The 14,435-nt window shown below is 44.6% G+C and overlaps 1 protein-coding gene and 1 non-coding gene across 2 annotated transcripts; one reads left to right on the forward strand and one right to left on the reverse strand.

Annotated features, from left to right (window-relative positions):
* The first annotated feature begins 2,356 nt into the window (after positions 1–2,356).
* LOC109736630 (protein NRT1/ PTR FAMILY 2.11) lies at positions 2,357–5,625 on the forward strand. Its single transcript, XM_020295842.4, has 2 exons — positions 2,357–2,738; positions 3,806–5,625. The coding sequence occupies exons 1-2, from the start codon at positions 2,555–2,557 to the stop codon at positions 5,455–5,457; spliced, it is 1,836 nt and encodes a 611-aa protein (XP_020151431.1). The 5' UTR covers positions 2,357–2,554; the 3' UTR covers positions 5,458–5,625.
* Positions 3,591–3,663, reverse strand: TRNAR-CCU (transfer RNA arginine (anticodon CCU)). The gene has a single exon. It is a non-coding gene; the product is annotated as a tRNA-Arg (tRNA).
* Positions 5,626–14,435: the final 8,810 nt, after the last annotated feature.

The raw sequence follows: 14,435 nt of genomic DNA on the forward strand, positions 1-14,435 counted from the left end.
CAGATTTGGTGTATACGGGCTCTTATGTCTTCCCTAATACTCTAGGCACATGTTTTCCTTCCCATATGCCCTGTTCGTTTGGGCTTATAAAGACCAAAATTTGCAAAAACTGAAGCAGAAACCCAGACAAATAGGGCCTTAATTGCTCACAATTTATTTTTTTGGGTTAATTCCTCACTATTTGTGTTGATTTTATTTATAAAACGAGGTGAAAGTTAAGGTTTATTAACTAAAAACATTGTTCACTATAGTTACGATGTATTTTTTTATTAAGATTGCACCATGCGTTGCGTTTTCTATTTTCGCGACAAAACTACCTTTTTGGGAAATATTTGGTCGTAAATTGTTATGGCACCTTGTTCTGGATTTTGCTTATTCATCCATGTATGTCCCTTGGAATGCCCTTTCAATTTGTATGCCTGATGACCTAATAATTCTATTTATCTAGTCAAAGGATTTATATGTGTATCGTCTGATTAGTATTTTTAGACAAACCAAGTGATTATGTGTTGTAAAAGACATGAAAGGGGTATATAAAAGAGTGCGTCAATTAGGCTCGCTGGCTCCAGTGGGCTTGACATTTTAAAAAATACTACCCCCTCCTATCCATACTACTTGTCACTTAAACGGATGTATCTAGCACTGAAATGCGTCTAGATACACTCGTTTCAGCGCCAAGTAATATGGATAGGAGGTAGTAAAAGAATAATTACAGTTTCTTCAAAAAGATTAGGCAGACATGCATGGATGTCTTTTACACATGTCAAAAATGTTTATGAAAGGATACGTTAATTTGTAGGCCACAAAAGAAAATATAAAATTGTGGTCCAAAAAGTGGCAATTTGGTCCAGATATTTGTTTTCGTATATGTACACCACATATGAGAAGATTCGTTGATGTATTAAATGCATACACAATATGGTGGACATCTATATTTTTTGTGCTCCCTCCTGCGTTACTAAATATAAGTCTTTTTAGAGATTTCAATAAAAGATTACATACCGAGCAAAATGTGTGTAGCTACACTCTAAAATACTCCCTTCTTTTCAGAATATAAGGTGTATTGATTTCTGTGCAAGTCAACCATGCATGTGAATGTTTGACCAAGATTATAGAATAAAATAACAACATCTGCAATACATATTATATAAAATATGAATATACTTTTCGTGGTGGATTAAATGATATAAATTCCATATTTTGTCTGTTGTTATATTTTTCTAAAAACTCAGTCAAACTTGCACTCGGTTGACTTTTGAAAAAATAAATACACCTTATATAAAATAATGGAGGGAGTATGTTTATATACATCCGTATGTAGTCTATAGTGGAATCTCTAGAAAGACTTATATTTAGAAATGGAGGAAGTATAAAACATTGATTTTCATCATTATTATTACCTATAAAAAAGAACTAGCCAGGAGGTTTTTTAACTCTCGTGAGTATATAAAAACAGCTGAGACGTATGGCCGACTTGTAGCTTGATGTGGAGCCGGCCGATCTAGGACCGGTCCAGCTCATCCCAGGGTTCACATGGGTGTGTCTGCATCACATGCAATAATCCAATCTACTCTGGCTCACTCGCTCTAACGCGCAGTAGCCAGCCAGCTGCTCCCTCTCTTCCTCCATCCTTGCTTTCCCACTAGCTAGCTAGCAACCTTGTCGTGTGCAATCCAGCGTATAGGCTTCTCACCTCGTTTACTATCTCCTCCTCGCCTTATCGCAACTCTAGCAGAGTCGTCGTGTTTATAGTCCCGTGACACATGTGGAACGCGCTTCATAATATTATGGAGATTGTCGAAATAGCCGCTATTAATTGGACGGCTCATTTCAATTGAAATCACCAAATGGATGGTTATTATATCGATCGGGCCAATATGACGCATCTGCTAGAGTTGCTCTAATTATACTCGTACACGTCCGTGAGATCATTGATGTTAGTCCGCATATGCTTCCACTTCTTCCTTTATGACCGACAACCACCTCATCTTCACCACCATGGCCGACTATGTTGTTGCATCGGAGTTCCAGTGAATTTATATGTTCTGAACCTTTGTCTGTTGACTCGTGCCTTTGGCCCATGTGAGTATATACTAAATGTTCCTAGTCTCTGTCTATACGGTTTGCCGTACAAGTAATCGATCATGAGACCCTCCACCGTAGCTACCTCAATGATTTGCCTCCTCCGGCTACAGCTAGCTGCATTTTTATCGCACGCCGGCCCCTTGAGAAAAACGACGACATGGAGGTCTCTCTCTCCTCATCACGCACGTTGCTTTCTTCCTGTCTCTGTACTGTATGAATGTACACGCAGCAGCTGGCCCCGCTTCACTACCCAGAGAGAAAGATCGAGTGAGAAAGAGAAACTTAATTTGCTCCCTCCGTCTCTCTGAAAAGTATCTTTGGAAGCAAGATCCCATACTCTGGCTGGCTTATATATACGGCTCCCTGCATCTCCTCCCCTCCTCAGAAGCACCACCACAGCATCTACCTACCTACGTGTGCGCCAGCTGCTAGCTTGGTGCTTGCGTAGTGTTCAGCGAGCAAGAGATCAATGGACGCGCCTCGGCAGCAGCAGGAGGAGGAGCGCAAGGCCATGGGCAAGGAGAAGACGAAGGCGGTGAAGGCCGTCTCCGAGGAGGCTGAGTCGTCGTCCTCGGATGCCGGCGACGACGGCGAGGAGGCGGCGGGCGCCGTCCACAACCACCGCGGATGGAAGGCCATGCCGTACGTCATAGGTGATTTACCTGCCTGTTCTGCTCTGTCTGATTTTCCCTGCATGCACATGTCACACTCGCATCTTCTCCTTGCATCTCTCGCCCTGCTCAGTAGTAGCCATTAGGTCCTGCAGAATTTGCTACTGTTTTCTTCTTCTTGTGCCAATGGTTGCACACCATCAGTCTGATGATGAAACGGCCGAAAAGGCAAGCAGTAAAGGCACGAGGAGTACGTAGGGACGGATGATGACAATGATTCAGTTGGTTGTTTACCTTTGTTTGCTACTACTAGTTGTTGCTAGCTAACGACATAGGAGTATTGCCATGGCGTGCCGTGCCATGCCAACATGTGCCCTCCTTTTGCTTTGCTTTGCCTGAGGACCGACGAGTGCCCACAATTCCATGAAAATGAGCTCCCATGCCATGTGTGGGCTGCTGTGTCTGCACCCAGCCAACAGGCCCAACAAAGGCTGCTTTTCACACATTTCTCTTTCCTGTGTAGCTAAAAGTTTCAGAATTTACCCCCACAAAACGGTAAAGTTCCAGAATTTACAGTCAAAAAATTGCACATATGTGCAGCACATCTGTGTGCACGTGGGCTATTTTTGTAGGGTTTTTGGAACAACTAGATTTAAATTCTACACTCTTAAAAAGCACTGGGCTCCATGGAGCCACCGGGTCCCCAAATTCCACTCTTCTAGGACCAGTCACTACCCTATGATTTTTTTTCCTTTCCTTCCTTAATTTTCAAAAAATAAAATCACAGAAAGCTTGCAAAAACAAGCCAAACACACGTAACACACTAAGCCAAGAAGAAGATCACCAGTAAGATAGGCTCTCTTGTGAGGAAAGAAACAAAATTAAAAAAATAACCGCGCCAGGTAGGGGTCGAACCTACGGCCTTCCGCTTAGGAAACGGACGCTCTATCCACTGAGCTACAGGCGCTTGCGTGTGTTATTAATATTTTGATGGTTGGTAGAACAACTTGGCGAGTGGCAACTGAGTTTCACAACGGTTGAATACTATTAGATTTTTTTGATTTAATCTGAACTAGTCAAACTGAGTGAATATGGATTTGTAATCGCAGGTAACGAGACGTTCGAGAAGCTCGGGACGATCGGCACGCTGTCGAACATGTTGGTGTACCTGACGACGGTGTACCACATGCCAAGCGTCAACGCCGCCACCCTCCTCAACGTCTTCTCCGGCACCAGCAACCTCGCCACCGTCTTCGGCGCCTACGTCAGCGACACCTACCTCGGCCGCTACACCACCATCGCCGCCGCCACCATGTCCTCCTTCATCGGCATGCTCATCCTCACGCTCACGGCCGCTATCCACACCCTCCATCCTCCGGCGTGCAACGCGTCCAAGGGGCAACAATGTGAGGGTCCCACTGGCTCCCAGCTCGCCGCCATCCTGGTGTCCTTCTTCTTCCTGGTCGTCGGTGCTGGAGGCATCCGGCCCTGCAACCTCGCCTTCGGGGCCGACCAGTTCAACCCACGCACAGCCGATGGTCGCCGCGGCATCGCCAGCTTCTTCAACTGGTACTACTTCACCTTCACAGTCGCCATGATGCTCTCGGCAACTGTCATCATCTACCTCCAGAGCAACGTTAATTGGGCGCTAGGGCTCGCCGTGCCCGCCGCGCTCATGGGCCTCTCATGCGCCGTCTTCTTCATGGGCACACGCCTCTATGTCCGTGTACGCCCCGAGGGCAGCCCCTTCACAAGCTTCGCCCAAGTCCTCGTCGCCGCCGCCCGCAAGCGTCATCTTCGTCGAGCTCGCGGCGATGCCGAGCTGTTTGACCCACCACACCAGAGTAAGCTCGTCTCCAAGCTGGCATACACCGACCAGTTCGCGTGCCTCGATAAAGCGGCCGTGCGGACCCCCGATGACGCGTTGTGCATCGACGGGAAGACACCGGCAGACCCATGGCGGTTGTGCACGCTGCAACAGGTGGAGGAGGTGAAGTGCCTAGCGCGCATCATTCCTGTGTGGTCGTCGGGGATCGTCTACTTCATCGTGCTCACCCAGCTGGGTACCTACGTCGTGCTCCAGGCTGCGCAGATGGACCGTCGAATCAGCAAGTCCAGCAGCTTCCAGATCCCGCAAGGCTCCTTCGTCGTCTTCCAGATGCTCGCCCTCACGATGTGGATCCCTGTCTACGACCGATTTGTTGTGCCGGCCCTCCGCCGCTTCACGAAGCGCGAGGGCGGCATCACCCTGCTCCAGCGGATCGGTGTCGGGTTGGCGTTGTCCGTGGCGACAATGGTGGTGTCGGCGGCCGTGGAGCAGCGACGACGAAGGATCGGCTCGTCGATGTCATGCTTCTGGCTGGTGCCGCAGCAGCTGTTGGCGGGCTTGTCAGAGGCGTTCGGCGCCATCGGGCAGATTGAATTCTACTACCGGCAGTTCCCGGAGAACATGCGGAGCGTGGCGGGGGCGCTCTACTTCCTGGGGTTCGCCATGGCGAGCTACGCAAGCGGGCTGATGGTGATGGTGGTGCACCGGGCGACGCGCGGGCGGGACGGTCAGCCTGACTGGCTGGCGCAGGACCTGGACGAGGGTAGGGTGGACCTATTCTACCTGGTGACCGCCGCCATCACCGCCGTGAACCTCGTCTACTTTGTGATCTGCGCACGGTGGTACAGGTTCAAGAAGTCCGACGATGCCGGCGCCGGAGATGTGGAGCTCGACGACGACAGCCCGAAGAAGGCTGGCGCTGGTTTAGCTTAGTTATTATTATTATTCCCTCCTTTTGGGGCTTCATATACTCCGATGCATGCATAGAATGGTAGAGTCTAATGGATATATGTGCATATATAGCTCATCGATCGATCCCGGGGAATCTATGTAATAGGGATTTGGAATCGATCAAAACAGAAGAGGGGAGATTGAATAGCAGCAAAACATAGCACTGCGTCTCCTGTGAACCTGTGAATCTTGCTGATTCATCACACACGGACACACAAACTGGAGCATGTTGCGCGCCTTATGATTACCTACATCCGTCATTGATGCAATCCATGTAACTACATACATATACAGTGACAATTGAGCACCAATTACTACTAGTAGACTACCAAAATCAAGTAAACCATCCTGCTTACTTAACGTATTCCAGAAATCAACAACATGGTGATTGCTCGGGTGACGGAACCGATTGCTCCTTTGTTCCCGGCAAACTTCTTCTTTGGATGCCAGGGCACAGATCTACCTTCTTATTTTTGCCCCTAGTTGCCTTCCCGGTCAGAAGACAAGCAATTACTTTGCCATATTCAGGACTAGCCGCCTCCAAGCCGACGAGCATGTCACAAAAAGCTCTTTCATGAAGAGAGCATCTTAATTTATGACGGAGTTTTTATTGCTTGGTAGGTTGATGAAACCATCATTTTAGAGTGCGTACAAATTATCTTGGAAAAACAAGTGGCACCTCGGCTAGACGCATGCATGGGCGATCAAATATGGATATCCAACTTTGACCTGTTGCTTTGTGCTTGCATCCTAATTATCTGTTGGGGAGCAACACACGGAACTCTTAGACGGGTACAAAGTATGTTTGTATGCATCAAAGAGGCCGAGATCGTCCTCATTTTCAAAAGGGAAATGAGTACTTCCTAGAGAAAATCCAATCAAGATAGAAAATAATGCGGTCGGCGTGGTCAAAAACTGAGAAAAAACAAAATTATTGTTGATGGAGAGAGATGGACATGTAAAGCATGCTGATGCATGTCCATCTCAACCAAGATGCAGCAGTATCCATGCAGTAATTGAACGCCGAAACTAAGCACAACTACTACTAGCTATCAAATGATTGATTCACTGACGTTTGCACATGGATAGCTTTGCTTGTGTCGCTTTACTTCTTGTACCTTTAATTTTCAATCGACTAGTACTAGATACCGATCAATCTTCTGTAGAAAAGTTTGATGTATACTAGAAAGTAACGTGCTCAATTTGGCACCGAGTAGATCAATTTGGTTTAACAGCGCTGTATACATGTATGGTCTTAATTCCAATGAATAGTAAAATGATTGCTATAACACGATTGAGTGATACGGCGGTAACTAAAACTAACTCTCCAAATTAAGACAAATATAGAGTCCGCCGATCGACTTGTAGATGGCATGGCAGGGGTCTGGTTTCTTTGGAGAAGTCGAGACGCAATCTGCTAGTTCATCGATCGGTCTCACAGTGCAATAATGATTGATGTACGTAGTTCTTCGGCTCACGGGATTCTAAAACGAAGTAATAGGTTTGTTCGATTGTGTCGTGGAAGAAAAAATGAAGCTGTCTTTTCACGAGGTTCGAACGAATTCCGACACCGTATGCAAACTGCGACACATTCGGCCAGTTATCGGCCTTTTCCAAATTAATGTTCAATGTTTCTAAATTTCGAATGTGTCAGTGTTTTTCAATAAATGTAAAAACTATTCAAAAATATTTGTATTCCAAATTTGGTTCGCTCCTTCTTTAAATGTTTGTGTTTTGACATTCTGAACAATTTTGAAAGACATGAACATTTTTTGGAAATTTCTATTCAATTTTCGGAAATGCAAATATTTATAATTTTTGAACAAAAATTGAGAAAGCAAACATTTTGTGAAATTTTGAACAAATGCTTAAAAGCAAAAATTGGTTTGGGGACCATCTAGAAAGTTCATGCGTCAATTTTTGTGCGTTTGATTATTTTTTTCTTTTCTTTTCTGTTACTTTTTTCTTTTTAAAAATGGCAAAGTTCAAAAACTGTTCAACATATTTGAAAATTGGATCTTTTTTCCAAAATATAAAATTTCAAATTCCCCTCACGTTTTAAAAAATTGTCTTTTTAAAAAATGTTCAGAATTCTAAATTTTTGCATGTTTTTCGCAAAATGTTCAGTGTTTCGAAATTTTCTTCACGTTTTCAAAAATTGTTCACAGTTTAATAAAATGCCCACACTTTCGAAATTTGTTTAAGTTTTGTAACATTCTTCGAAATTTCAATTTTTGTTCTCATTTTTGAAAATTTGTTCAGCAGTCCAAACTGTGTTCCATTTTTAAAAGGATTGTCTGTGTTTCAGAAAATTGTTCGCAATTTCAAAACAGTTCAGAGTTTCAAATTTTTCTCATGTTTGAAAATATTGTTCGTAATTTCTGCTTTTATTCTAATTTTCAAATTTTATTCAGGATATCAAAATGCGTCCCTCTTTTCAACGGTTATTCATTTTTTAAAAAAAAAATCGTATTTTCAAAAATTTGAAAATTGTTCGCACTGGGGCGAGGCCGGCGCGGCTGTTGCTCTTTTTCCTTTATTTTATTTTCTTGTCCAGTTTTGGGCTAATTACAGTACAGTTTTTCTATTCAAATTAATTCAAAGAAATTTTTTGTTTAAAAAATAGAAAAGTAAAAGTAATGCCTTTGAAAAAAAAGGTTGATGAATTTTTTATTCATGTTTTTCTGCTGCAAATAAAAATGAAAGTGCTCTTTTAAAAGTGAATAGAACTAAAGTAAAAGATTAAATTGTTGCTTCTCGAATGCAATTTTGAACAAACCGGTTAAGATTGCTTAGAGAGTAAAAGAGTACTGAATTGTTTCTGAATAGAATATTGTAAAGTTTCCGCTGCAAAGAAAATGTTTTATCCTCCAATTAAATTGGAATCAACGGGAAAATTTAATTGGAAGAACTGTTCTTAGCAATGTTTTTCCGCTGTGGGTGAAATAAGATGCAGATAGTTTCCGCTATGACAAAAGAAAGATATTTGTTTCAAAGTTAAAATATGGTATTGTTATTTTCTGACCAACGTTGGTGATAATAGTACTATAATTTTATGAGTCTTATGTTCAAAGCTTAAATCTCTGATAAATTTTGTATCAAAGTGATCAATTTCCAGAGAACAGACAAAGATCAAGAAATGCTCTTGAACTAGAGAAATGTATATTTCTTGTTCCCGCTGCAATACAGTTGATGATGATGATTATTTCTTAGCAAAGTTGTTTAATAGACATACACATTGTTTATGAGTTATATGCATTATTTCCATTTCCGCCCAACGGTGATATGGAATTAATGTAGAAGGATGATGTTTTATTCTAATTCTGCCCAACGCGGATTTAGAATATAAAAGAAAATTTTAGATGTTTAATGTGCATATTTTTTAACCAGACTAACATGGGGTTATTTTTATGCTCATTATTGTTGATTATTGGCTAATTTTTCTCAGACTAATTTTTTTCCATGCTTTCATTCGTGAAAGAGAATGGCTGGGTACTTGTGACCCGAAAGATGACCAAGAAAGGTCATAACGTGAGGGAGTATGTTCTCTCTAAAGAATGGCTTCAAAAAAAAGAGATAGATTATTGAGAAGTCTTGGTTGACGAATGTCTTTCATGTACTCTTGAAGAAGATTTTTCAGTCAACATGATTTCAGATGAAACAAGCAACATGCGTGTTTGATTTGACCAACGTCGGATCAAGCAATTGTGTCAAAGAGCATTCGGGTTTCTTCCTAAATTTGATGATTGAATATGCAGTCAAAAGAGCCAATTCTGGCATTTATGTCCCTTACAGGGAATTACCCGCATGGCGGGAAAACATGATTATGTTAAAACCCGCATGGCGGGAAAAGTCTGGGAAAATACCTGCGTAATGGGGTAAAGTTGACATAATATTATGTAAAAAATCCCGGATGGCGGGAGAAATTTTGTTAAAGGACTTATCATGTATGACAGGAGAAAGATATGATGACTCATGTGCTTTTAATGTGTCCCACTCTGGGAGAAAAGTATGGAGTAGCTATTATGCTTTTCTAGTATCGATTGTACACCTTATGTGTAAAGGTCATTAAGCACTCAATAAATCCAAAAAGAATAAAAGTTATAGACGAACCTAAAGATAAGAATGATATGCAAGTGTGACTTGCAAAAGTACTAATGATAAAGAACTCTGTTGAGTTTCTGAAATGGAATGAGAAAAAAGTACTTCCATACCAGTTAACAGATAACTTCATTTCGTATGAAGTAATCTGATAAATGAAGTAGATGATTGAAGTTTCCTCAATTCACAAGAGTTATGAATGGTTTTTTGAAGTTGTGGTAAAAAAGTTCTTGCACATTTCAAGGGGGAGAAACAAATATGAGATAAATTAAGAATGCTGAAACTCCCCTATACTTTAGATAATGTGATGCACATTATGCATCTAAAGTGATCCATTAATGAAGAACATGATCATCTGGGGGAGTACGACGGCTATAATAATAGCCCTAAAGAAAAGAAATAGTTGTATTCCTGGATCTTTTACAGTTCCGAAAGCAGACTAAGGAATACTAAGACAGTGCTTAAAGTGCCATAAAGAAGAAAGTTTTAACAGAATAAACCCAAATAATAAAGTTTAAAGATACGCCATTTTTTAGTGAAGATGGAGTAATCTGGGGGAGCATGTTGTATGACCTATACAACACCTGTTGTCAGCTTGATAAAGGATGAATGATTAAACATTGATCTTGTGATACAAGTCCCTGTAAAATCTATTGCCTCTTGGAAATGAAAGACTATAGAATTAATTTGCCTCATGGCAATGACAGAGCAACAACAGCCCCATATGAAAGAAGTGCCAAACACAGATGGTCTCAAGGAATGAGAAAATCAAATACTTCTGATTACTATAAGGTCTATGCTAGTGAAATTCAAATGGAGGTTGATCCCACCTCATTTAAAGTGCTCAATCGAGCTTTAAGAAGTGTCTGTTTGTCTAAATGATAAGAGACTATGGGAGATGAAATAAAATTGGTGAATCCCGATGATGTTTGGGACTCATACGTAATTTCCAATGGAGCCAAAACAGTAGGATGTAAAGGGTCTACAAGGCCAATGTGACTCCAAAGGAACTATGTAAAGGTGTAAAGCGCGACTTAAATCGAAAGTTTTTGTGCAAAGAGAATGAATAAATTACCATGAGTTTTAGTGGCACATCATGATCGACATCATGACATCAGATGAAAGTAAAGAACACAAGGGGTACTGCTTCAAGAAGTCTTTTATGGACTAGAGCAAGTCTCTAGACAGTGGCATTTAAAGTTTGAAAAATCAGATGTTATTTTGGGTTAAACAAAATGAGAGGACAATTGTATTCATGCAAAGTTATAGAATAGGGAATTCATTCTAATCCTGTGCATGTGGATGACTTCCTACTTGATAGTTGTGACGCCCGGATAATTAAGCTACAGTAACCCTCTACTAATGATGCCATGCCACCTCGATTACTGTTGCTAATCTCGCATTAGTTCGAAACTGATTCAAATTCAAATTCAAAATCAAGCAAACAATAAAAGTTTTCAAACATTAAAACTAAAATGTTCTAAAGGTGCCAAATAAGTCATAAGTAATTATGGTGGAGAATCCACATCTTTATAGAGTAATTAAAGGCTCTAAAATAATTAAAACAGGGTCAAAACAGTAATTGAAAATGATTTTCTAAATTATAAAATTCCAAAACATTGAGTAACTCTCAAACCTTTTTGTGGCAGAGTCGAAATTAGCAACACTATTTATGGACCAAGTTTCACATTTTATAAAACTAGTTTACTATTAAAATTAAAGTCAAGACAGAAAGAATAAAAGTTACATAACTATAAGAAAAGAAAAAGAGCTAAAGTGCACTGTGCACTTGAGGCCACTAGCTACAGTACCAGCCCTGCCCACCACAGCGGTCATCTCCTTCCCCTGTTCACCAGAGGCGCCGTGGATGCAGCATGCACGTCAACGACGCCGATGCACATGCGTCGTTGATCCTGCGGTCCCATGGATGGGATAAGACCACCCTCGCCTCCGCAAGCGAACCCTAACGCCATTCCCTTCCTTTCCCCGCGCCATTTTCGCTCCTTCTTGAGCTCCACCGAGAGACCCATGGCCGCGCCGTCGCCACCACCGTGGCTACTGCCCTACCCATCGCCTAGGATTGAGCCAAGGGGTCTGCATGGCTCCGCTGCTTCCTCTACCCTGAAGAACACGGGTCGAATGCCTCTGCTTCGAACGGATCGAGTTGGGAGCTACCACGACGTCGTCATCGACCTCGGCTTCGTCTTCGGCCACCGGAGCTCCGCCGCGCCGGTCCACGCCTCTGCTGCTCCTAAGCGAACGCCGGGCCTCCTTGTGCCTTCCCGGTGAGCTCCGACTCCTTTCCCCTCTCCTCGCGCATCTCTTTCTTCCCCGTAGCTCGCTCCCCGCGTTATTTCCGCCATGGCCGTCACTCCGAACGCCGCACCGCCACCGCGCCGCCCGTGCTCCCCCTTGCCGTCGCCGTGCAGGCGCGCGTGCGCCTCGCCTGACCGCGAGCTCACCCGTGCTGCAACGCAGCCGCCCGCGCTCGTCAACTGCTGCTTGCTCTCCTGCGCTGCTGCCTGCCCTCGCATAGCCGCCGCTGCTCCTGCCTAGCACCGCCGCTCCCAGCGGCCCTTGCTCGCTGGCCAGCGCGCGCCCGCCTCTCTGTGGCCACTCTCCGGCCTCACCTACACGCGCTGCTCGCCGCCGCCCGCGCTTAGTGCCTCCGTCGAGCTCGCGCCTCCCTGCCCCGTCGTGGCTCGCCACTCGCCGGCCCGATCGCTGCCCCCAACCGCTCCGCCCCGCTGCAGCTGCTCGCCGACCACTGTCGCCCCGCGTTCCCGCGCCGCCTCTCGCCGCCGCGGCCGCCTCTCCGGCCGCCTGGCCAGCGCTGTGGCCCCCTGCTCTCCGCAGCACTCTGCCGTGTTCAGCCATGCCCAGGCGCCCGCTGCCCGTTTCACCCAGCGCCCGCAAACCCCCTGGGCCACTTACATGCGGGCCCCGGCGCCCTTGCCTTTTAAAAAAGAGATAAAAAATGTTTTAGTAATAATAATAATTTAGTTAATTAATTAATTAAATTAATCTGCTTTAATTAGTCTAATTACCTTCTTTAACTAATTATAACTGTTAGTTAGTCAAGTGTGTCAATGACAGGGGGGCCCACGCCCTGTTGACCAATCAAATGTTGACTGGTCAACTGGGTCCCCCTGGCCCACATGTCAGCCTCTGTGTACATTCTGTGTACACAGGGCTGGGTACCCATAGCATTTTGTCTATGAATTACGAATTAATAATACTTTCAGAAAATGAATAAAACTTTGATAAATCATATAAAATAATTCGTAACTCAGATGGAAATACTTTATACATGAAAGTTGCTCCGAATGGCGAGACGAATCCGAATCTGCAACCCGTTCGTCCGCCACACGTCCCTAGCATAGCGAACATGCAACATTCCACCTCCGGTTCAGATGTCCGAAAACACGAAACACTAGGGATACTTTCCCGGATGTTTCCGCCCTTCGTCGGTATCACCTCCTACTGCGTTGGGGCACACCTAGCACCGCTCATTGTTATGTCATGCATCGTCATGCTTATGTTTGCATTATATTTATTATTTCTTCCCCCTCTTCTCTCGTAAGACACCGAGACCGATGCCGCTGCTACCTAGTACGACTACGGTGTTGACGACCCCTCCTTCTCGGCTGAGCTTCCAGGCAAGCCCACCCCCCTTGATCACCAGATATCGCCTATTCCTTCCCTCTACTGCTTGCATTAGAGTAGTGTAGCATGTTACTGCTTTCGGTTAATCCTATTCTGCTGCATAGCCTGTCACTGTTGCTAGAGCTGTTACCCTTACCTGCAATCCTAAATGCTTAGTATAGGATGCTAGTATTCCATCAGTGGCCCTACATTCTTGTCCGTCTGTCATGCTATACTACCGGGCCGTGATCACTCGCGAGGTGATCACGGGTATATTCTTACATACATATTATATGATACTTGTGGTGACTAAAGTCGGGTCGGCTTGTAATGTACCCGCAAGTGATTCCGATGTGGGGGCTGAAAGGACAGGTGGCTCCATCCTGGTAGAGGTGGGCCTGGGTTCCCGACAACCCCCGACTGTTACTTTGTGGCGGAGCAACAGGTCAGGTTGAGACCACCTAGGTGAGAGGTGGGCCTGGCCCTGGTCAGCGTCCGCGGTTACTTTAAAATAACACGCTTAACGAGATCTTGGTATTTGATCTGAGTCTGGCCACTGGCCTATACGCACTAACCAACTACGCGGGAACAGTTATGGGCACTCAACGTCGTGGTATCAGTCGAAGCCTTCTTGACGTCAGCGACTGAGCAGCGCGCGCCGGATTGGACCGTAATCCTGCGCTTGTATTAAGGGGGCTAGGTCTGCTTCTGGTCGCGTTCGCAATGTGCAGGTGAGCAACGGGCGATGGGCCCAGACCCCTGCGCGCATACGATTTAGACCGGCGTGCTGACCTCTCTGTTGTGCCTAGGTGGAGCTGCGACGTGTTGATCTTCCGAGGCCGGGCATGACCCAGGAAAGTGTGTCCGGCCAAAGGGGATCGAGCGTGTTGGGTAATGTGGTGCACCCCTGCAGGGAAGTTTATCTATTCCAATAGCCGTGATCCTCGGTAACAGGACGACCCGGAGTTGTATCTTGACCTTACGACAACTAGAACCGGATACTTAATAAAACACACCCTTCCAAGAGCCAGATAGAACCCGGTGACCGCTCTCACATAGGGCGATGAGCGGAGGATTGCCAGGTAGGATTATGCTATGCGATGATACTTGGTGAACTTACCATCTACTCTCTTCTACATGCTGCAAGATGGAGGCTGCCAGAAGCATAGTCTTCAACAGGACTAGCTATCCCCCTCTTATTCTGGCATTTTGCA

This window comes from Aegilops tauschii, chromosome 5 (assembly GCF_002575655.3).
Source record: "Aegilops tauschii subsp. strangulata cultivar AL8/78 chromosome 5, Aet v6.0, whole genome shotgun sequence".
NCBI lineage: Eukaryota > Viridiplantae > Streptophyta > Magnoliopsida > Poales > Poaceae > Aegilops > Aegilops tauschii.

Excerpts from the sequence above, each read along its gene's own strand:
- LOC109736630 (XM_020295842.4), top strand. The coding sequence starts at position 2,555 with ATGGACGCGCCTCGGCAGCAGCAGGAGGAGGAGCGCAAGGCCATGGGC. Across the intron at positions 2,739-3,805 it reads GGCCATGCCGTACGTCATAG|GTAACGAGACGTTCGAGAAG; the intron begins GTGATTTACCTG and ends TTGTAATCGCAG.